This window comes from Chiloscyllium punctatum, chromosome 5, assembly GCF_047496795.1.
Source record: "Chiloscyllium punctatum isolate Juve2018m chromosome 5, sChiPun1.3, whole genome shotgun sequence".
In the NCBI taxonomy this organism is placed as follows: domain Eukaryota; kingdom Metazoa; phylum Chordata; class Chondrichthyes; order Orectolobiformes; family Hemiscylliidae; genus Chiloscyllium; species Chiloscyllium punctatum.
Window position 1 is genome coordinate 6,253,482 of NC_092743.1, and position 25,178 is coordinate 6,278,659.

Sequence of the window (25,178 nt, forward strand, 5' to 3'; positions counted from 1 at the left end):
ATTTGGTCAGTATGGTCTATCCCTGACTGCTCACAGGGAGTTAAGCACCAACTACATTGCTGTGAGTCCAGAATCATGTGTAAACCAGACCAGGTAAGGCTGGCAGATTTCCTTTCCTCTGTCAGTTTTCATTAGGAAAACGATCCAGCATGGCTTATGAGTTTTATATTATCAGTAAAAACACTTAAATTCATTAACCCTGAAAATCTCAAACAAGTTGACGAACAGCTTACCCACAATTCGCAGTGATGGGTTACTATGTCTGTAACCTCCTACACGCATGCTTCTTGCGCGGCTGCATATGGCAACTGATCACGTGACTTCCACCCTGGACTTTGGTGTAATAGCATATCAAACTCTTAAAGTGACACAGCTCTTAAAGCACTAACGCTAGCACAAGCTCAATAAGGAGAAACTGTTTCTCATGGACACAGATTAAGAGACAAAGAGTGGAGACATGCAGAATTCTTTTCATACGGCTACTCATAAGAATGCAATTATTTACAGCAGGAACAGACCATTCGGTCCATCCAGTCTGCTCCACCATTCTACAAGAATATGGTTGGCATGATTGTGTTTTCAAGTCCTCTGGCCTGTCAGCCCCTCATACCCCTTGACTGCCTCCTCAACCAAAAATCAGTCTTACTGAGCATTTGAATATAGTCCAGCCTACACTTCTGAAGGGAATTCTAGACTCAAATGAAACCTGGGAAGTAAGAAATTCATCTCCAGCTCTGTCCTCGTTGTGATCTGGAGAGATTTCTTGGAAGCAGATTCAACAGGAACTTTCAAGAATTTGTGCATGTGTGTGTGTGGGAGAGTGTCTGTGTGTGTGTGTGTGTGTGTGTATGTGAGTGTGCGTTTGTGTGTGCATGTGTATGTGAGTGTGTGTGCATGTGAATGAGTATGTTTGTGAGTGTTTGTGTGTGTGTGTGTGCGTTTGTGTGAGACAGTGTGTGTGTGCTTGCGTGTGTGCGTGTGTAAGTGTGTCTGAGTGTGTGGGTATGCTTGTGTGAGTGTGTGTTTATATGTGTGTGTGTGAGTGTGTGTGTGCATGCATGTGTGCATGTAAGTGTGTTTGTCTGAGTGTGTATGTTTGTGTGAGTGTGTTTGTATGTGTGTGTGTGTGTGTGTGTGTGTGTGAGAGAGAGAGTGTGTGTGCGTGTGTGTGTGTGAGAATGTGGGGGACGGTCTGGTAGACACAGTGGGATTAATGAAAGACCTCAGTCAAATGACAATCACAGATATAATGGCCTTATGCTGGAATATTTGATGGTGGTAACTGAGGATCAGCTTCCAATCCTGGAGGTTGGTGACCACACATGTTAAGACTCTTGGGCTACATTCGCTCCCCCCAAAAAAAACATTTTTTAATATAAATCAATCACAGCGTGGTACCACTAATTTTCCACAGTTAGAAAAGAAACTCTCCCCGCAGACCCACACAAATATCACTATTTTCTCTTTTTTTATACCAGCTGTCAAACATTATGTTCTTTTTCCAGTACCTGCTTTTTATAAATCTACAAATTCCTTTTGCTAATTCCCGGTAGGTTATACAAGAGCAAACATCAATATTGTGAAATTCGAATCCCATGGGTAAAGCTGTAATTAACATTTCTAATAGCAACAGACTAACTATGATCACAGTATCACTGCTGTTCTAGAATTCCTCAGGGTTCGTCACTTGTCACATTCAGGGCAGTGGAGTCTCAAAATGGGTCCAGGATCGAGAGCTCATGGACACTAACAACAGGTTAACGACACCAAGGAAGCCAGTCGAATTAGCAAAGAAAGATCGCTCGCAGTATCCATCAGCTCCTCGCCTGCTCTGGAACTGCTTAGCCACCAGGCCTAAAGACCAGGCCTCAAGCCACGTTCGCCATTTTGGGGCCGAGATGAGGAGGAACCTCTCCATTTCAGAAGGGGTTGGGAATCATTCAGCCTCCTCTCCACCAGCTGCCAAGTGTAATCAGGACAAAAGGCTTCTGGATGCTGAAGTGACTGCAGGACATGGAGGTCACCCAGACAGGTTTGTGCAGCTCAGTGGTTAGCGCTGCTGCCTCACAGCGCCAGAGACCCGGGTTCGATTCCAGCCTTGGGCAACTGTCTGTGTGGAGTTTGCACATTCTCCCCGTGTCTGTGTGGGTTTCCTCCGGGTGCTCCGGTTTCCTCCCACAGTCCAAAGACGTGCAGGTTAGGGTGGATTGGACATGATAAATTGCTCATAGTGTGCAGGTGGGTTAGCCATGAAAATCCAGGGATAGAATAGGGGGGGGTGGGTCGAGGTGGGATGCATTTGCGAGGGGCCGAGTTGTCTACTTCCACACTGTAGGGATTCAATGATTCAAAAAGGGTTTGATTATGGTAGTGAGGGTCAAGACTGTGGTGCTGGAAAAGCACAGCAGGTCAGGCGGCATCCAAGGAGCAGGAGAATCGATGTTTTGGGCATAGGCCCCTTTTCTTCATGTAGTGAGACCAATGCTCAATCAAAGGGCAAGTACAGCTTTGACGGGCTGACTGGCCTTATTTGGCTTTGTTCTGTGGCACAGTACATGATTAGCTACGGTGTTAGTGAATGGAAGACCAGAGTCAACAGGCCAGGTGAGTCCCTTCTACTTATGTTCTTTTACATTGTTCCAGGGTGACATTGGGAAGCCTGGTATTTACTGCCCGTCCCTAGTTGCCCTGGAGAAGGTGGTGGTGAGCTGCCTCCTTTGCGTTTCTGCGTCGTGTAGTTGTCATGGGAACTGACCTCGGTTTTTTTTTCAGACGGAGGCGGAGAGGGTTGGGAGGGACGAGTGTCCAAAGGTGGTGAGGTGAGAAGGGAGTGAGTGAAGTAACACGGGGAAACCATTTCTCTCTAACCTCGTGGCAGTGTGTTCTGATCCAAGTGTAGAGCAAAATGCAAGTGCACTTAGTCTCTATCTCACACACCTGTCTAACCAAAACCCCAAACTAAAGTCTAAATTACAGGCTTACAAACAGAAAATAATGTGCATCAAACAACGCAGAAACAGGCTATTGAGTTGGATGATCAGCCATCATCATATTGAATGGCAGAGTAAGCTTGAAGGGCTGAATGGCCCCCTCCTGAGTTCTAAGTTTTTCTATCTCTCTCCCCTCACTTAAAATCTTCAATAAAATCTAGCTCCTTGACTAAACATGAAACCCGCTCTCATGAACAACTCTCCCAGTGCCACCACCTCTAATGATGCTCCTGGAATATTTCATGAGTGTGACAGTGCTGTATGATGCAAGGTGTTACTGACTGTTCGACAGAAATGGTTACAACTGGTGCATGACCCAAAAGAAATAATCTTCACAAAACAAACCTCCAGCCTCTGTGTACCGAGTCCAGGCAGTGACAAACAATCCAACACCTAAAGAGGGGGGCACTCGAACGTTAGACTCAGATGCAGGAGGATGCTATTCAAGCCTGGTTCACCATTCAGTGAGAACAAAGAACAAAGAAAATTTACAACCCAGGAACAGGCCCTTCGGCCCTTCAAGCCTGAGCCGATCCAAATGTACTTGTTAGTCAATTCCTAAGCATCTGTATCCCTCTGCTCCCCACCTACTCACGCATCTATCCAGACGCATCTTAAGTGAATCTACCGTGCCCGCCTCTACCACCTCTGCTGGCAACACATTCCAAACGCCCACCACCCTCTGTGTGAAGTACTTGCCGCGTGTATCCCCCTTAAACTTTCCGCCTCTCACCTTGAAAGCATGACCTCTTGTTATTGAATCTTTCACCCTGGGAAAAAGCTTGTCTCTATCCACCCTGTCTATACCCTTCATGATTTTGTAAACCTCAATCAGGTCCCCCCCCTCAATCTCCTTTTCTCCACTGAGGTCATGACTGATATGACTGTCACCTTAACCCCTCCCTTTCCTGTCTGCAGCCCCACGACTCTAACCCTCTTTGATCAAATTCAACCCAACTCAATGGGTCTCTGCTGCTGTTGGAGGAGTGCACAGTCTAATAAGGTTCTTAGAGCAAATATTATCTCCTCCTCTGTCTCAAATGAAAGACAGAATTTTGGAACTGTGCCCCTTAGTTCCAGACTCCTCCCCCCAACCTGAGGAAACATTCTCTCAGCATCTACCTTGCCGCCCTCAGATTTTTTAATGTTTCAATAAGATCACCCCATATTCTTCTGAATGCCCAACCTGCTCAACCTTTCCTTCATCATCTAACCCCCTCACCCCAGGAATCAGTTGGATGAACCTGTCTCCAATATACATAGACCCTACCTGAGGTAAAGAGACCAGAGTAGACACAGGGTTGGCCACACCGAATCCCTGTACATTGTAACAAGACCCAAACTTTACTTTTATATTCCATCCCTCTTCAATCACCCGATCACAGAATTATCACAGTCACAAAGAAGCCATTCAGCCCATCGTGCCTATACCAGTTCTATCCCCTGACACAAATCTCCCGCCTTTTACCTGCTCACTGTTTCTCCTAATAACCATCCAATGCCCCTCTTGAAACATCGAGTTCAATCTGCCCCCACCACATCTCCAGGCAGTGCATTCCACACCCTAACTAATCGCTGGGTAAACCGCACACTAACTACTTGCAGGGTAAACCACACCCTAACTACTCACTGGGTAAACCACACCCTAACTAATTGCTGGGTTAACCGCACCCTAACTACTCACTGGGTAAACCAGTTCTTTTAACCCATCACCCTTGCACCTCCTTCTTGTCACTTCCACATGCAGGAACAGCTTCTCCCTGTCCACTCTGTTCAGCCTGGTCATGCTGTTGAAAACCTCTATCAGATCTCCTCTAAACTCTCCAAGGGGAATAGTCCCAACCTCTTCAATCTATCCTCATCACTGAAGTTCCTCATCCCTGGAACCATTCTAGTAAATCCATAAAGGCTGGTATGTCTTGCTAGTCACTTGCTGACCTGCTTGTTAACCTTCTGCAGATATTTCCGTATTGCAACCTTCTGCAATCCCTCTCCATTTAAGTAATATCCAATATATCTGTTCTCCTTGCCAAAGTGGGTAAGCTAACATTTCCCCACATTATGACTCTCATCTGCCAAACATTTCATTAAGTCAGAAATCATATATTCCTATAATACTACTGGGCCATCACCTCACTTATATACGGTCAGAAGTCATGCAATACCAGCTTATAGTCCAACATGCTTATTTGAAATCACAAGCTTTTGCAGTGTTGCTCCGAAAGCTTGTGATTTCAAATAAACATGTTGTGCTATAACTTGGTGTTGTGTGACTTTTGACTTAGTCCACCCAGTCCAACACCAGTCCCTCCACATCAAACATTTTACCCATTCACTCAACCTGTCTATATCTTTCACAAATGTGACGCAAAGGCAGTTATGTCTTAGGATGTCGATGTGAGAGAAATAAGCTCAGGAATCTCACTGAAGTCACCAAAGGGGGAGATGTTAGAATGCAACTGAACAATTCCTATCCATAGCTGCCAGGCAGGAATATCACATGGGGATATATTGATGCCTAGCCCTGGGGGAAACACAAGGGGTTACCTCCATTTCACCAGAATGGGAATGATGGGCACTGATACAAAAGGGGAAGCCAGTAGGAGTGGGGGTGGTTACTTTCTGAAGAAAGGGAGAGTTGAGAGCCCGAAAGGGCTGTGGAAACAGATTTGATCGCAACTCTGAAAAGGGAATCGTCCACTTGAACAGAAACTTCACAGAACATCAGGGGAAAGCACAGGGGGATTGGAACTAAGTGTGTATCTCTTTCAAAGATCCAGCAGGGTACAATGGGCTGAATGGTTTCTTCTGCGCTACATCATACTAAACCGTGATAAATCTGCAATGTCACTTTAACAAGGTAAAAATGGTCATGCCACAATCTAAGAAAGTAGATCCCATTTCCCAAGGAGGCCAGTTCTAGCTCATTCCATGTAGCCAGGTGATGCAGACACAATCAAATCACTTGTATCAAATAGATGGTGACATCTTGCAAAATGTCCAGATTACAGAGGAGGAAGTGCTGGAGGTCTTGAAAAACATAAAAATGGATAAATCCCCAGGACCTGAACAGGTGTACCCGAGAACTTTGTGGGAAGCTAGAGAAGTGATTGCTGGGCCTCTTGCTGAGATATTTGTATCATCGATAGTCACAGGTGAGGTGCCGGAAGACTGGAGGTTGGCTAACATGGTGCCACTGTTTAAGAAGGGTGGTAAAGACAAGCCAGGGAACTATAGACCAGTGAGCCTGACCTCGCTGGTGGGCAAGTTGTTGGAGGGAATCCTGAGGGACGCGATGTTCATGTGTTTGGAAAGGCAAGGACTGATTAGGGATAGTCAATATGGCTTTGTGCATGGGAAATCATGTCTCACAAACTTGATTGAGTTTTTTGAAGAAGTAACAAAGAGGATTGATGAGGGCAGAGCGGTAGATGAGATCTATATGGACTTCAGTAAGGCGTTCGACAAGGTTCCCCATGGGAGACTGGTTAGCAAGGTTAGATCTCATGGAATACAGGGAGAACTAGCCATTTGGATACAGAACTGGCTCAAAGGTAGAAGACAGAGGGTGGTGGTGGAGGGTTGTTTTTCAGACTGGAGGCCTGTGATCAGTGGAGTGCCACAAGGATCGGTGCTGGGCCCTCTACTTTTAGTCATTTACATAAATGATTTGAATGTGAGCAGAAGAGCTACAGTTAGTAAGTTTGCAGATGACACCAAAATTGGAGGTGTAGTGGACAGCGAAGAGGGTAACCTCAGATTACAACAGGATCTGGACCAGATGGGCCAATGGGCTGAGATGTGGCAGATGGAGCTTAATTCAGATAAATGTGAGGTGCTGCATTTTGGGAAAACAAATCTTAGCAGGACTTATACACTTAATGGGAAGGTCCTAGGGAGTGTTGCTGAACAAAGAGACCTTGGAGTGCAGGTTCATAGCTCCTTGAAAGTGGAGTCGCAGGTAGATAGGATAGTGAAGAAGGCGTTTGGTATGCTTTCCTTTATTGGTCAGAGTATTGAGTACAGGAGTTGGGAGGTCATGTTGCGGCTGTACAGGACATTGGTTAGGCCACTGTTGGAATATTGTATGCAATTCTGGTCTCTTTCCTATCGGAAAGATGTGAAACTTGAAAGGGTTCAGAAAAGATTTACAAGGATGTTGCCAGGTATGGAGGATTTGAGCTACAGGGAGTGGCTGAGCAGGCTGGGGCTGTTTTCCCTGGAGCATCAGAGGCTGAGGGGTGACCTTATAGAAGTTTACAAAATTATGACGGGCATGGATAGGGTAAATAGACAAAGTCTTTTTCCTAGGGCGGGGAGTCCAGAACTAGAAGGTTTAGGTTTAGGGTGAGAGGGGAAAGATATAAAAGAGACCTAAGGTGCAACGTTTTCACACAGAGGGTGGTACGTGTATGGAATGAGCTGCCAGAGGAAGTGTTGGAGGCTGGTACAATTGCAACATTTAATAGGCATTTGGATGAGTATATGAATAGGAAAGGTTTGGAGGGATATGGGCCGGGTGCTGGCAGGTGGGACTAGATCAGGTTGGGATATCTGGTCGGCATGGACGGGTTGGACCGAAGGGTCTGTTTCCATGCTGTACACCTCGATGACTCTATGACTCTAAGTGCGTCTTCTAATATTTAAAAAGATTAATCATTTATTTTTGACAAACTATCCCACTAGCTTGATCCAGGAAACTAGATTGCACTGAATCGATTGGTGCATCCTTGAGGGTCAAAGGTGAGCATGCGATGGCACTGAGCGGCTTGGGTTTGAAGGAACTGACAGGGTCAATGAATGGGAACATGTTCCTCTGGTAAGGGAGTCCACAACAAGGAAGTGGAACCAAGGGAACTGCAAATCTGGAAAAAAATCTCTCCTCCAAAATGCTATTGAGGCTGGGAGAGATGTCAACTAAAGGTCCAGAGACTGTGATTGATAAGACCTTTGTTTGGATGAGGTAATGAGATGAGCAAACAGAGTTCAGAATGGAGAGGGTTGAACAACTCACCCCTGGAGCCCAAACTCTCAATATCGGATGGGTCGGGTCTCCTTTCGGAGAGAATAGGGAAGACGCGATTATTCTGATGGGTAGCTGAGGACAGTCAGGATGTTAATATTCACGCATCAGAATGGAACAGCAGAGAGAGATGCATAGAAAGCACTGGTGATGTCCAGTGCAGCATAGTGCTAGAATGATCCCAGCCAAAGCAAGGGGGTCGTGGAGAAACCACTGAAAAGGGCCAACACTTTGCGCAACAGCTTAGTCAAAGGGCTCAGCTTTTGCTGGAACTACAGACAGGGCAAAAAAGACACTTGTAAACCATCACAAGGAAATCCTTTTTTGTTTGCCGATTTTGGCTTACTTTGTTACATTTGTTTGAGATGACTTTCTGGAGCTATCACGAGACAAGTCTTCAGGAGACTTGAAACTCAGTGAAAAGAGAGCCATTTGATTGGAGCTTTGCATCTTGCACTCATCAGGAATCTCGCCAGAATGCCAAATTTCAAATGGTCAGAATAATTTATACTACAGCAGGAAAGGATGCTGATTGGTCAGCTGGTCCAGCCTCATTGGCTGGGGTATTTACACACTCATAGAGGGTGATCCATTCTCTGAAAAAACAACTCAAGCCTATAACCTGTTTTTCAAATTACCCAAAAGTTTGGAAAAGACAGGAAAGTGGAGCTGAGAATGATCAGATCAGTTGTAATCTCACTGAATGGTGGAGCAGACTCGATGGGCTGAATGGCCTCCTTCTGCTCCCATGTCTTGAGGTCTTATAATTCCCTCTTAATTTCTCCATGGTCGGAGTCAGTCAAACCATAAGTCCATTAAAAATAGGAACAGGAGTAGGCCATTCGGCCCCTCGAGCCTGCTTCCCCCCCCATTCAACAGGATCACGGCTGATCCGACATTCCTCACACCCACCTTCCTGCCCTTTCCCTCGATTCCCCGACTGATCAAGAATCTATCGGTCTCAGCCTTAAATATGCACAAGGATTCTGCCCCCACAGCTCTCTGGGGCGAGGAGTTCCATACCCTGAGAGAGGAAATTCCTCCTCATCTCAGTCTGAAATTGGTGCCCCTTTATTGTGAGACTGTACCCTCTGCTCCTAGACTCTCCCATGAGGGGCAACATCCTCTCAGCATTGACCCTGTCAAGCCCCTTAAGAATCCTATAAGCTTCAATGCGATCACATCTCATTCTTACAAACTCCAGCGAGTAGAGTGAACTTTCCAGCCCATCAGCACCGTTTGTCCTGTCGTATAAATTGTTGTGCAGCTTTGAAGCTTAACATTGGTTCTGATGAGTGCAGGGTCAAACACTTTGATAGCACCTCTCTCACTCTCTTTTTTTAGCTAGTTTCAAGCTCTGTGTTTGTTACTCAGTGACTCTTCAGCTGACCAACAAAGCATAAATTGCTCCCTCTCTTAAAACAAAACTTCAACAGATAAGACAGGTAGATGTACAGAAAGATGAGACAGATCAATAGATAGATGCAGAGAGAAATCTACCTTTAAATGCTCTCGGACTGCGAGACTCCCCTTCCAAACCACGTTGTAGCACCAATCCTGGCCTGTCCCCTCCTAAAGTTGGCACAGACAGAATTGTTTTTTGAAGATTCTTGGGTGGCAATTCAGCATGACGCCCCCAAAACTCCCCTGTAGCTGTTACAAAGAACATTTCTTTTCGTAAGGAATATAAAAAGATTTTAAATATAAGCGTTACAGTTACAAAACTCGGTCTGTACGTTGGAGGAACAGAAAAGGTACTCCTGCTATTCAGATAGAGAAATAAATAAATAGGAAGTTCAGTTCATGCAGCAAAGGATAATGGGATAGAAAATAGGATCGGAAAAGATGGGGGAATGGCATCTCGGCTTTTGTTAGCATAAGCAAGCTTTGTTGTGATTAAGGTGAAGATTTTCTTGGACTTACTTAAGTTCGATTCACTGTGAGATGGTGTAATCTCATATTGAAGTCTCTAGATAACTACACAGTCAGACAGTGGGTATGCTGCTATATTTGATAATAGTCTAGTTGCAGAGGACTGTGCAGAAGAGAGATGCTGTTTTTTATCATGGGGTAAACAGGGAGGCAAGGAGAGATACCTCCAAGTTACTGCTTTCTCAGAGCAGCACAAAGTATCTTTTGTTCCTTTCTGTTTTCGACACTCACCCCCCCGCACTGCCCTGATTACTGGCCCAGCCCTTTCCAGTTTAAAGGATGTAATTTTAAAATGTTACATTGGGATGAAGTAGGTCTGACGCGAGGGATGAAATAATCCAGGGAAGCACCAAGGATCAGAGGGATCTTGGTGTGCAGGTATCAGGATAGGTGAGTAAAGAGGTTCAGAGGCATATGGAATATTTGCCTTTATTAGCTGAGGTATAGAGTGGTGCTGGAACTGTATAAAACACTGTCTAGATTAGAGTGGTGCTGGAAAAGCACAGCAGGTCAAGCAGCGTCCGAGGAGCAGGGAAATCAACGTTTCGGGCAAATGCCCTTCATCAGGAATGGTCCTTGGCCAGGCCACAGCGCGAGCACTGTGTACCGTTCTGGAATCCACATTCTCGGACAGATGTGGTAGCACTGGGAGAGGGTGCAGAGGGAGATTTACCAGGATGGTGCCTGGGCTGGAGAGTCTCAGTGATGGAGAGAGATTGGACAGACTGGGATTGCTTTAGAGCAGAGGGGACGGAGAGTGGAGTTGTTTGAGATGGATCAAATTTTGAGGGGCACAAATAGGGTAGGCAGGAAGATATTTTGTTTGGGAAACCTGGTCAGTATGGAGGTGTTGGACCGAAGGGTCTGTTTCCACGTTATATGACTCTACCACTCTCTCAGAGGTTGGTTCATATGTGGAATGAAGTGCCAGAGGAAGTGGTAAATGCAGGTACAGTTACAACATTTAAAAGAGATTTGGTCAGGTCCATGAACAGGAAGGGTTTAGAGGGATATGGGACAAACACAGGCAAATGGGATTAGTTTTGTTTGGGAAACCTGGAGGTGTTGTACTGAAGGGTCTGTTTCCATGCTATATGACCAAGACTCTAAACATTTTACGTGTATGGAATGAGGCTGCCAGAGGATGTGGTGGAGGCTGGTACAATTGCAACATTTAAAAGGCATCTGGATGGGTATATGAATAGGAAGGGTTTGGAGGGATATGGGCTGGGTGCTGACAGGTGGGACTAGATTGGGTTGGAATATCTGGTCAGCATGGACAGGTTGGACTGAAGGGTCTGTTTCCGTGCTGTGCATCTCTATGACTCTATGACTCTATTTCACCTCGATGGAGAGATCAATGACCAACGGGCTATGATTTAAGGTGAGGAACAGGAGATTCAGAAGAGGATGTGAGGAAAAACATTTTCTCCCAGAGGGTGTTGGGAAATCTGGAACTCCCTACCTGAAAGGGAGGGAGAGACAGAAACCCTTATTACAATTGAAGGAATATTCAGACGTGCCCTTGCTATGACAGGGCTATGGGCCAAGTGCTGGGAAATGGGATTAATATAGTTAGGTGGTGGTTTTTGACCAGCACAGACTCAATGGGCTGAAGGGCCTTTTCTCTGTGCTCCAGCCCTCTGTGATTCTATGGCTCCAAGTAATTGCTAAGAGGCTGATAGTTCCAGCCGATTCTCCTAAAGAATCTGTGCTGTACAGCAGTGTCGAGAGAAATCAAAGTGGAATCTCTCTACTGATGGGAGTCATACTCAGTGCGAAAGAAGATGGTGAAAGGCAGTCACCCCAACTCCAGGTCATCTCTGCAGGAGTTCCTCAGGGGAATATCCAAGACCCAACCATCTTCAGCTGTTTCACCAATGACCTTCCCTCCAATATAAGGTCAGAAATAGGGATGTTCGCTGATCGCTTAACGTTCAGCACCATTCGCAACCCCTCAAATACTGAAGCAGTCCATTTTCAAATGCAACATGAACTGAACAATGATCAGGTATAAGGCAAGTAATATTGGTCAGACAAGGACCACCTCCAGAAGAACAGAATCTAACCCTTGTCCCATGACATCCAATGGTGTTACCATAATTGAATTGCCCCACTATCAATAACTTGGGTGTTATTATTGATCAGAAGCTCAACTGGAATCCCCACGTAAATAACTGCTACTAGAGCAGGTCAGAGGCTCGGAATACTCCAGTGAGTAACCCATCTCCTGATCTGACCCCCACCAAACCATTGACAAGTCACAGGTCAGGAGTATGATGGAATACTCCCCACTAGACTGGATGAGTGAAAGAGTTTATGCTTGAAATGTCGACTCTCCTGTTCCTTGGATGCTGCCTGACTGGCTGTGCTTTTCCAGCACCACCGCTTTGACGCTGGTCTGGACTGATGCAGCTCAAGAAGCTTGACGCCATCCAGGACAAAGCAGCCGCTTGATTGGCACCACATCCACTCCCTCCACCACCAATGCCCAGTTGAAACAGTGCCTACCATCTATAAGATGCGCTGCAGAAATTCACCAAAGATCCTCAGACAGCACCTTCCAAACCCATGGCCACTTCCATCTAGAAGGACAAGGGCAGCAGATACATGGGAACCCCACCCCCTGCAAGTTCCCCTCCAAGCCCCTCACCATCCTGACTTGGAAATATATCACCGTTCCTTCAGTGTTGCTGGATCAGAATCCTGGAATTCCCTCCCTCAGGGCATTGTGGGTCTACCTACAGCACATGGACTGCAGCGGTTCAAGAAGGCAGCTCACCCTCACCTTCTCAAGGGGCAACGAGGGACGGGCACTCTCAAACAATTTCAAAAAAACTCATTAAAGCAAACTTTTTCAGATACTGGCAATCTGAAACAAAAACAGAGAATGCTGGAGAAACTCAGCAGGTCTGGCAGTGTCCGTGGAGAGAGAAAAACACTTATCGTTTTGAGTCTGGTATGGTTTTTCTTTGGAACTGAAAGGGTCTTGAGAACGACACCTTTCGGCTGTTGATATGGGGGACTGAGTTGAACAGATGGTGAGGATGCTCAGAGCAAAAGACAGAGGGAGTGTTAATGATGTTAGAGAAGTGCTATAGATGTTGAGTAGGTGTTAATCATCAGTATTAATTGGAAACGATTGATGAATTCTGCTGAGAAGAAGCCCATGTCATCAAGTTGTGGAGGGTGGTGAAGGGAGTGTACCCACAATGGAGGTCAGAGGTCAGGTTCTGAAGTTGTCAACCCCAATGCTGAGTTCCAAAGGCTGTAAAGTGACTAGGTGGACAATGAGATGCTGTTGCTCCAGCATGTGATGGGTTGAGAATAGATCTCGTGCTAACATTTCTGTCTCAGGCACTGTTCCAGTGAAGCCCTGTGCAAACTGCAGGACCTATACCTCATCGTCCACTCAGAGGTTTACAGCCTTCAGGACTCATCAACGAGTTCAACAACTTCAAATCCTGAACTCTGTCCCCCACTCTGATTATAGCCTTTCCCCTACCTCTCAGTGTCTTGTTTGCATGGGTTTGCTCTCAAAAGGGCTGACCAATTCTCTCCGAATAACTCTATTGATGCCTATTTTACACCCATATCTCTCCTTTGCCATCAGTAGCACTCCCTCTGCCTTTTGCTCTGAGCTTCCTCACTATCTGTTCCACTCGCTCCCCCTCCCTCTCAGTCAACAGCAAAAAAAACCCCATAATTTTTCAGCCCTGTTCCGTTCTGAGTCTATAAGGAATGCAGTCGGTGGTTCAGTACCGCAGCCTCGTGGGGGACTGGTGTTGAGGATTATACCGGATTTGAAATGTTTTTCTCTCTCCACAGACACGACCCGACCCGCTAAGTTTCTTCAGCAGTCTTCCTGCTTTTTCAAAAATACTTAAGTTGCAGTAACATGCTGCTACTAGACCAATCATCCTCTCAATCCCAGGATAGTGAGAGGTGTTAAACCTGACAATTAACCAGCACATGAAGAGGTCATTCTGCCCATTGAACTTGTGCTGGCTGTTGGAAAGAATTCTGGATTAGTGGTGCTGGAAGAGCACAGCACTTCAGGCAGCATCCAAGTAGCTTCGCTGAACTGCTGTGCTCTTCCAGCACCACTAATCCAGAATCTGGTTTCCAGCATCTGCAGCCATTGTTTTTACCGAGTTGGAACGAATTGTTGAAACACTCCCTCACTTTCCAACTCTCTCCCCACAGCCTTGCAACTTTTAACTGCGCTTCTCATATTTATTGAATGCCCTCTTGAAAGCCCTGACTGCCTCCACTCTCAGGCAGCACATTCCGGGTCACAAAGCCTCACTGTGTGAAAACACCAAACCCTCTCGCCCCTCCCTTTCAAACGGCTTTGCCAATCGTGGTCAGTCTGTATCCTCTGATTACTGCACACTCCCTCCAATGGAAGCAGCTACAGCTACAGAGCTGGCCCGGGCTACGAGAGCTGACAGGAAGTGACGGCAAAGGAGATGAGAATCTGCAGTAAACATTGACATGGTTCCCACAGCAACTACTGTCACTCAAATTTGACCATTGGCAGGAAGAAGGCTCCCAATATCCTGGTTGGCTCGTGCAAATCACAGAATCACGGAATTGTTATAGTGCAGAGGAAGGCTATTTGGGCCTATCATACAAACATTGGATCTATCCCCTAGTAATGCCAATCTCCTGCCTTTGCCCCATATCCTTACTCACCATTTCTAGCCAAATAGCCATCCAATGCCCCCCTTGAGTGCCTCAGTTGAACCTGCCTCCCCACGTTTCCAGGCAGTAGATTCCACACCCTAACTACTCACTGGGTGAAAAAGTTCTTCCTCACTTCTCCCTTGCTTCATTTGCACCCTCATCATGAGGGGCATTAAACTGGCATCCTACCATCCCAGTGCCCTGGCACACCAACTCTTCAGTTCTGTAGCTAAAAGCAATTCCTTGGTGTTTCTATTCCAGTTGCTCATGGGATATGGGCATCACAGTTTGAACCAGCATTTATTGCCCATACTTAATTGCCCAGGCAATGGCTGAAAGTCAACTGCAATGCTGGGGGTCTGGAGTCACATGTAGATCAGACCAGGTAGGGATGGCAGATTTCCTTCCCTAGAACATGAGGAACAAGATGGATATTTATGACAATTGGTGGTGGTTACATGGTCACTACTTGACTAGATTGTTTTCAAACTCAAATCTATCGCTGCGGGATTCAAACTGCCTTTGCAGAACGTTAGTCTGGTGTTATGGACTGCTTGCTTCAGGAGAAGTAGTGGCCCTGAGCTAATGCGATCGCTCTAGCATGGTGAGGACAGGGAGGTACGTTCTGGGGTTCCCTGAGGCGTGAAGCAGGGAACAAACCCCAGACAGGTGCCATCAATCCCAGCTACCCTCTAATCTCAAGCTCACTGAGCTCAGAGCTCAGTATCAGAGGCCTGTTCCATTGTTTCTCACACAGCTGCCTATGGAGCAGCAAGAGGAAAGGGGTCATTCCCAATAAATCATGGAAAGCTTGAATCAAGGGTTACGGAGAAAAGGCGGGAAAGTGGAGGTGAGGATTATCAGATCAGCTCTGATCTCATTGAATGGTAGAGCAGACTCGATGGGCTGAATGGCCTGTTTCTGCACCTATATCACATGGCCTTAGGTTTCGTTTCCCCCAAGTTTCAGGCATACAGTAAAGAGGAGGCCTTTCAGCCACTGAGTTTCCACCAACAAGACACATCCTCTTGTGGATGTCTGCTTGCGTCCACTTGTTGGTGATATTTCACTGACTGACCACCAGGAGGCACTTGTTAGAATAAGAAAGCACAAGAGCAGGCCATTCAGCCTATCACATCTGTGTTGCCTTTATGAAAGGTTTCGCCATTTCCTGTCTCCTCCTCCTCCTCCTCTGCTCTTTCCCTGTTGACCTACAGTTTTACGTCCTGTTCAAATGTTCAGTCCACTGGATGGTTTTGCTGATTCCACCCTCCCGGCCTGTCAGACAGCACGGTCCACATCAGCACAACTCCTCGTGTCGCAAACTCTGCTGTGTGTCATATCCTACCCAATCAGTGAGAGAGGGGCCTCTGGCGCCCACCTCTGATTGGACACTCCCCTAGAGGTGTGCCTTCCTGCCATTGATTCCCCCCCCCCCCGCCACCCCAATACACACCTCTGCCATTGGCCACTCAACATGCCAAGCTTCCCAGCGCCTCACCTTCCCACAACCAATCAGAGAGCGACAGACTATCAATTACCAAATGGGATCACCCATGAATTGTTACATAAAAGTAGTCAAGTTTCTTCTGCTTTTTAAAAATCTTATTGGAATCTTGAAACTGGGAGCAGGATTAGGCCATTCGGCCCTTCGAGCCTGCTCCACCATTCAATATGTGTGTGGGCGATCCTCGACCTCAATGCCACATTCCAGCTTTATCTCCACACCCTTTGTTGTCTTTTAAACTTAAAATTATCCATCTCTTCATTGAATATACTCAGTGACTTGGCCTCCCCAACCTCCTGCGGTAGAGAATCCCACAGGTTCCCTCCCGTCTGAGTGAAGAAATGTTTCCCCCTCTCGGTCCAAAGTGGTCTATCCCGTACCCTGAGACCGCGTCCCCTGGGTCTAGACTCCCCAACCCAGGGGGAATACCCTCCCTGTATCTAGTTTGTCCAACCCTGTTAGAAGTTTGGACGTTTCAATCCGATCCCCCTCTTATCCGTCTATACTCTAGCGAATACAGGGCCCAGACAAACCACCCTCTCCTCAAAGGACAGTTGAGGATTATGATTAGATTAGATTCCCTACAGTATGGAAATAGGCCCTTCGGCCCAACAAGTCCACACTGACCCTCCGAAGAGTAACCCACTCAGTACCCATTTCCCTCTGACACTATGGGCAATTTAGCATGGCCAATTCACCTGACCCTGCACATCTTTGGATTCTGGGAGGAAACAGGAGCACCCAGAGGAAACCCACGAAGGTGGGTGCAAACTCCACACAGATAGTCGCCCAAGGCTGGAATTGAACCTGGGACCCAGGTACTGTGAGGCAGCAGTGCTAACCACTGAGCCACCATGCTACCTATGGTGGAGAAGGTGTTGTCATCTATCCTTACTTGCAGACTTGCAGACGGTCAGAAAGTCGAGAATCCAATTCCAGAGGGGAGATCTGAGACCTAGGTCTCAGAGTAGGGAGCTGAGTTTGTTTGGAGTTCTGATGTTGATGGTGGAACTGTAGTCGATAGGTTAGAGACTGAAGTAGGTATCTTTGTTATCCAGATATTGCAGGGATGAGTGTTGGGTCAGAGAGATACAGATTTATCATGCCAAATCGGCAAATTGCAAACGGTTAAGGCAATTTGGTAGGATGGTGTTGATGTGATGTCATCAGCAAACTTAGAAATGTTCGATTTAGTTCCCTCATTGAGGTCATTGTTATATATTTGGAATAACTGTGGCCCAAGCATTGATTCCTGAGGTACCCCAGTAGTCACTGCCTCTCCGAAAAAGACCAGTTTATTACCAGTTTCTCTCTCCTGTCCCTCATCAATTCTCAATCACTGCTAATCCATTACTCCCAATCCCATGTACTTTAACTTTGCCCACTAACCTACGACCGGGACCTTATCAAAAGCATTTCTAAAAATCTAAATTCACACCATCCTCTAGTTCTCCCTTATCTATCCGACAGTTACATCCTCAAAATCACTCCAGTTGATTTTTCAAGTGTATTTGTGTTTCATAAGCCCACACTGCCTCTGACAAATCGCACTGATGTTTTCCAAATCTGCTGTCATCTTTTTGCTGTCATCAATTATGCAAAATTTGTGCATATTCCCCATTACTGATCTGAAGCTGACTGGTCTGTAATTCTGTTGTATTTTCTCTCTTTTTAAATAGTGGGTTTCCGTTTGCCACCCTTCAATCTGTAGGAACTGCTCCAGAATCTATACAAGCTTGAAAGTTGGCAGCTGTACAGGACATTGGTTACGCCACTGTTGGAATATCGCGTGCAGTTCTGGTCACCTTCCTATCGGAAAGATGTTGTGAAACATGAAAGGGTCCAGAAAAGATTTACAAGAATGTCGCCAGGGTTGGAGAATCTGAGCTACAGGCTGGGGCTGTTTTCCCTGGAGCGTCAGAGGCTGAGGGGTGACCTTATAGAGGTTTACAAAATTATGAGGGGCATGGATAGGGTAAATGGGCAAAGTCTTTTCCCTGGGGTTGGGGAATCCAGAACTAGAGGGCATAGGTTTAGGGTGAGAGGGGAAAGATATAAAAAAATACCTAAAGGGCAACTTTTTCACGCAGAGGGTGGTACGTGTATGGAATGAGCTGCCAGAGGATGTGGTGGAGGCTGGTACAATCGCAACATTTAAGAGGCATTTGGATGGGTATATGAATAGGAAGGGTTTGGAGGGATATGGGCCGGATGCTGGCAGGTGGGACTAGATTGGGTTGGGATATCTGATCGGCATGGACGGGTTGGACTGAAGGGTCTGTTTCCGCACTGTACGTCTCTATGACTCGATGACCACTTACGTATCCAACATTTCCACTTCTTTTAGTACTTTAGGATGTAGATCATCAGGTCATAGAGTCATAGAGATGTACAGCATGGAAACAGACCCTTCAGTCCAACCCATCCATACCAACCAGATATCCCAACCCAATCTAGTCCCACCTGCCAGCACCCGGCCCATATCCCTCCAAACCCTTCCTATTCATATACCCATCCAAATGCCTCTTAAATGTTGCAATTGTACCAGCATCTGAATTAAACTCCATCTGCCACTTCTCAGCCCATTGGCCCATCTGGTCCAGATCCTGTTGTAATCTGAGGTAACCCTGTTTGCTGTCCACTATACCTCCAGTTTTGGTGTCATCTGCAAACTTACTAACTCTACCTCTTATGCTCACATCCAAATCATTTATGTAAATGACAAAAAGTAGAGGGCCCAGCACCAATCCTTGTGGCACTCCACTGGTCACAGGCCTCCTGTCTGAAAAACAACCCTCCACCACCACCCTCTGTCTTCTACCTTTGAGCCAGTTCTGTATCCAAATGGCTAGTTCTCCCTGTATTCCATGAGATCTAACCTTGCTAATCAGTCTCCCATGGGGAACCTTGTCGAACATCTTACTGAAGTCCATACAGATCACATCTACTGCTCCAACCACATCAATCCTCTGTTACTTCTTCAAAAATCTCAATTAAGTTTGTGAGACATGATTTCCCACGCACAAAGCCATGTTGAATATCCCGAATCAGTCCTTGCCTTTCCAAATACATGTACATCCTGTCCCTCAGGATTCCCTCCAATAACTTGCCTACCACCGAGGTCAGGCTCACTGGTCTATAGTTCCCTGGCTTGTCCTTACCGCCCTTCTTAAACAGTGGCACCATGTTTGCCAACCTCCAGTCTTCCAGCACCTCACCTGTGACTATCGATGATACACATATCTCAGCAAGAGGCCCAGCAATCACTTCTCTAGCTTCCCATTGAGTTCTCGGGTACACCTGATCAGGTCCTGGGGATTTATCCACTTTTAGCCATTTCAAGACATCCAGCACTTCCTCCTCTGTAATCTGGACATTTTGCAAGATGTCACCATCTATTTCCCTACAGTCTATATCTTCCATATCCTTTTCCACAGTAAATACTGATGCAAAATATTCATTTAGTATCTCCCCCATTTTCTGTGGCTCCACATAAAGGCCGCCTTGCTGGTCTTTGAGGGGCCCTATTCTCTCCCTAGTTACCCTTTTGTCCTTAATGTATTTGTAAAAACCCTTTGGATTCTCCTTAATTCTATTTGCCAAAGCTATCTCATGTCCCCTTTTTGCCCTCCTGATTTCCCTCTTAAGTATACCCCTACTGCCTTTATACTCTTCTAAGGATTCACTCGATCTCTCCTGTCTATACCTGACATATGCTTTCTTCTTTTTCTTAACCAGACCCTCAATTTCTTTAGTCATCCAACATTCCCTATTCCTACCAGCCTTCCCTTTCACCCTGAAGGCATATACTTTCTCTGGATTCTTGTTATCTCATTTCTGAAGGCTTCCCATTTGTCAACCGTCCCTTTACCTGCGAACATCTGCCTCCAGTCAGCTTTCAAGAGTTCTTGCCTAATACCGTCCTTGTGATCTGTTAGCCCTTATCCCCATTCATTTCCCCAGTATCATTTTTCTATTAATGCTGATTTCCTTCAATTCTACCCTCTCACATTCCTGGCAAATTATCTGTCCTCTTTTTAAAGACAGGATCAAGACACATGTTCAATTCTTCTGCCATTTCTGTGTTGACCATTATAATTTCACCAACATCTGACTCTAAGGGTTTTGTCTTTACTAATCTTTTTCTCTTCACATAATTATCAACTCAGTTGCCACGTTCCCTGCAAATTTACTCTCATACCGTACTCCGCCCTTGATCAAACCTTTTGTACTTGTTGCTGAACTCTAAAATGCTCCCAATCCACAGGCTTGTTGCTTTTTTCTGTAACTTTGTATGTCTCCTCCTCAGAGCTAATACTACCCTAACTTTTTTTGGAAGCAGTAGTGGAGTCACCTTACCTCTTTTATTTTTGCAGCAGACAGGTATGATTAATTGTTAGAATTCATGCACATGTATCAAACATTGCTTGTTCGTTGTCCACATCTTTAGTAAGATTCAGGAGTCAATCCTTGCTAACCCACACCTCATACTCTCAGAGTCCCCTTTATTTAGATTCAGGATCCCAGTTTCAGATTCAGCAACTTTACTCTCTATCTAATGAAGAATCCTATCATATTATGTTTGCTCTTCCCCAAGGGACCCCGCGCAACAAGGTTGTTAATTAATCCTTTCTCTACACACAGCACCCAGTCCAGAATAACCTGTTCACTGGTTGGTTCCTCAATATATTGGTCTAAAGCTTCCTCCACAATATTATTGCAAGTTTCCATTGACTGTCACGCAAAGACAAAGACAGTCTTTTTCTCCTTTTTGTAATAAAAACAAATCCATAAATGCACCTAATTTTTGTTCATAACAGTAGTAGAGTGGTCAGTATTGAATTTCTGCCTCTCTCAGGTAACAGACTAGTAACAGACAGGAAGAGAGAATCTGTGTATGTGTCCGTGTGTGTGCGTGTATCTATGTGGGTGTATCTGTGCATTTGTGTCTGTTTGTATGTGTGTATCTATGTGTTTATCTTTGCGTGTGGCATATGTACCTGTCTATTTCTGTGTATCTATTTGTGTGTGTGTGTGTGTGTCTGCCTGTGTGTGTATTTATGTGAGTGCCTATTCGTGTGTGTCTGTGTATTTGCCTGTCTGTGTCCATTTGTGTGGGTGTATTTGTTTGTGTGTGTCTACCTGTCTCTGTATATGGTGTCTGCTGTGTGGGTCTGTCTGTGCATGTATGTGTCTGTTGATGTGTGTGTCTAATTTTGTATCTGTGCGTGTGAGCTTGTGTATCTGTCTGTCTATGCGTGTCAGTTTCTGTATGTGTATCTGTCTGTTTCTGCTATATGTGTATGCGTGTGTGCATCTGTGTGTGTGTGCATGTGTGTGTCTGTAGTGCGTGTCTGTGTGTGTGAGTGTGTGCGTATGTATGTGTGCGTGCGTGTGTATCTGTGTGTCTTTGTGTATCTGTGTGTGTCTGTGCATGTCTGTGTATGTGTGTGTATCTATGCGTGCTTGTGTGTCTAAGTGTGTGTCTGTGTGCGTGTCTGTGTGTTTGTGAGAGGAACAGAACAAAGTGACAAACTGTTGAAAATCACAGTCAACCGCTTCACATCCACAGACTAAACCTTCTGAAGAGTACGGCTGATCAACTGAAGAGAGCAGAGAACATCTTCAGCCTTTGAGAACGTGCGATGTGCATGAGTGATAAATGTGTACACACCATCCTGGTGTTTTGTGACCGTACATCCATGTTACACAGAGACCTGAGGGGAGGGGGACTGTGGACCAACACCACCTCGATGGTGACTGGGAGACACGGGGAATGGGTAAGGAACATTACAATCCCTAATTACAACACCCAGAGCAACCCAATTCTCCCTACTCTGAACCCCCAATCCACTTAAACCCAGTGCCACAGCAGCCATGCTTGATAGTCTGGCCCACTCGGTCAGGAGCAAGCTGCTCTCCTCTCTAGAAAGGACACTGGGAGAGAGGCCAAAGGGACGTTATGGCTGACGAGGTTGGAGGATACCCATACAGACATTCACAAGAAGCACAGTGTCACCGGCAACAGAAAAATAAATGAAATAAGTGAGGATAAATTGAAAGGAAACAGAGTACCATGGAGTCGAACCCCGCGCTGTCAGTGTGTCGATTGTCTGATGACAGATTCAGCTTACCTATCATATGGTTGGCCACGTGAACCTGGATGTCCCATTCGCACTGAAAGATCATCTGACATTTGATGCACTGGTACGTTCTCTTCTTTGGACGGGAGAGGGACCGGGAAGAAGAAAAGCAGAAATGTCAAACTGCCCCCGACGTGGGAAACGATAAAGCATTATTTTAGCAATTCGTTTTTAAACAAACTCCAACAGTCACCACAAATCTGTCAACACAAACCAATGCTAGGTGAGTTACTCAGGAGAGATGAGGGAGGGAATGAGAGGGTTTTTATGGAGGGGCTAGCATGGAGGTGTTGGACCCAATGGCCAGTGCTGGACATTCTCTGTCACCAATCTCAAAAGGCCTAGCTGCCTTTGTTTATGAGGCAGCCATGACACTTGTCCAAACTCAACCCAAACATGTTGGCGGCACGGTGGCTCAGTGGTTACCACTGCTGCCTCACAGCACCAAGAATCTGGGTTCGATTCCAGCCTCAGGCGACTGTCTGTGTGGAGTTTGCATATTCTCCCCGTGTCTGCGTGGGTTTCCTCCCACAGTCCAAAGATGTGCAGGTTAGGGGGGTTAGCCATGCTAAATTGCCCAGTGTGTGGGTTAGCTATGGCATAAATGCTATGAGGGGGTTATGGCAATGGGTTGGGTTGGGGTGGGAATTAGCAGGTCGGTGTGGGCTGAATGGTCTCTTTCCCCACTGTGGGGATTCTATGGCATGTGAGGTTTTGCAACTTGGGCAGTGGGCCAGTCGGTAACATTCTCTGGGTCGAAGTCCCAATCTTATTAGATGGGCTGAATAGCCTTCTGCTGCTTTTCTTTCTCATATTTGCCTGCTGACCACTGTAGAAACCCTTGGTGAAACCTAACATCGAGTACCAACGCACACTGGGATCGGCACTCAAGTTTCCTGTGAAAATAAAACAGGGCCTCATCCAGGTGGTGAGGGACGGGGAAGATTTAAAATGAAATCCCTCCTTGTGATGTTAGCAAGGCCTCTATTTATTGGCTGAGCCTAGTCATGCCAGCAAAGATGGTCACGATCTGCTGGTTGTGATTTTGATCCAACGCCAGAGGGCAATTCAGATTTCTTTGAAGATTCTTTCACGGGACCTAAACATTGCTGAGAAGACCTGCATTTTCCCTTTAAATTCCACACTCTACTGAAGCTAAACTTCCCCAATGAGGAGATTTAACTACATGTTCCCTGTAGCATTAGACAGGGTCTCTGGATTGGTACCTACACCACTACCATCAGCCCCTCCTTAAATCGATGATGTTGGTGTGAGACTGAAGGAACAAACCAGGTACAGACAGCAGCTTTTCTGTGGCAGATACACTACACAGGTGGGACATTAGCATAGGGGTATAAACTACTGGTCTGGCAATGTGAGTTCAAATCTCACCATAGAAGCTGGGGGGGGGGGGGGCAGAATCTTCAATTGAAATGAATTCAATACATGGGCATTAAAATGGTCTTCATGTTCATATGATTCGCTGGTTTATTTCACCTTTCCTGATCAGAGCTGCCTTTCACAGGGGTAAACCCACCATCACTTCCCAATGTATTCTACATGTAACTCCAAACCCAAAGCGATGTGGCTGCCCCTTCAATATCAGAAGCAAGGGGGATGTGAGAAAAGTCTTCCTCACCCAGCGAGTAGTTAAGGTGTGGAATGGACTGCCTGGGAATGTGGGGGAAGCAGGTTCCCTTGAGGCATTCAAGAGGGACATTGGATGGTTATTTGGATGGAAATGGTGAGCAGGGTTATGGGGAAAAGGCAGGAGATTGGTATGAGGGGATAGAACCAGTGTAGACACAATGGGCCAAATGGCCACCTTCTGTGCTGTCACAATCCTGTGATGTTGTGAAATAGCCCAGCAGCCACTCAGTTGTACCAAACTCCAATGGAAGACCAAAACAGACTGCAGCGGTTCAAGGAGGCAGCTTTGCACCACATTCTTCAGGGTAATAAATACTGGCTCAGCCACCCACAACCCAGGAACCAATTTGTAAAAAACCTTTAATTCCAACTGAAATCAAGGCATTATGTTTCAACGTGAACCATGACTCCCTAGATTACTAACCACCCAACACAATCTACACTTGCACATTGCCCATTGCACCTGAGGGAATGATAGCATAACATTCTCTGGTGTTTGTAAAAACCCCACAGACATCAACAGGAAGCTGTGAATTAACAGTTAATCAATCAGCATCTGGGAAGAGGAAAGAGTCATAATCATAGAGTTATACAGCATGGAAACAGACCCTTCGGCCCAACCAGTCCATGCCGACCATAATCCCAAACTAAACTAGTCCCACGTGCCTGCACTTGGCCCATATCCCTCCAAACATTCCTTATTCATGTACTTAACCAAATGTCTTTTAAACGTTGTAACTGCACCCATATCCACCACTTCCTCTGGAAGGTCATTCCACACACGAACCGCTCTCTGTGTAAAATAATTGTCTCTCGTGTCTGTTAATTCTTTTTCCTCTCACCTTATAAATATGCCCCTTGGTCATAAAATTCCCCAACTCTCGGAAAAAGACACCTGCCATTCACCTCATTGACGCCCCTCATGACTTTATAAGCCAGTATAAGGCCCCCCTTCAACTGGATACGCTCCAGTGAAAAGGTTCCAGCCTCTCCTTATAACTCAAACCCTTCATTCCTGGCAACAGCCTGGTAAATCCTTTCTGAACCCACTCCAGTTTAACAATATCCTTGCTATAACAGGGCAACCAGAACTGAACACAATACTCCAGAAGAGGCCTCATCAACATCCTGTACAACCTCGACACAATGTCCCAACTCCTATACTCTTAAGGTCTGAGCAATGAAGGCAAGTGTGCTTCTTAACTACCTGGCCTACCTGGGATGACTACGTTGCTGTTATTTAT

At 46.0% G+C, this 25,178-nt stretch overlaps 1 protein-coding gene across 5 annotated transcripts in view; it reads right to left on the minus strand.

Moving 5' to 3' along the window:
* The window catches only part of znf521 (zinc finger protein 521), a 603,804-nt gene that overhangs the window by 228,218 nt on the left and 350,408 nt on the right, over positions 1-25,178 (minus strand). For 3 of the 5 annotated variants that reach the window (XM_072569703.1, XM_072569706.1, XM_072569707.1), the window contains 2 exons: positions 22,276-22,360; positions 9,514-9,585 (listed from right to left, as the gene is read on the minus strand). In XM_072569703.1, coding sequence (XP_072425804.1) covers positions 9,514-9,585; positions 22,276-22,360 — 157 coding nt within the window. The remainder of the gene's footprint in view (positions 1-9,513; positions 9,586-22,275; positions 22,361-25,178) is intronic. The other 2 variants (XM_072569704.1, XM_072569705.1) reach the window with 2 other exon arrangements.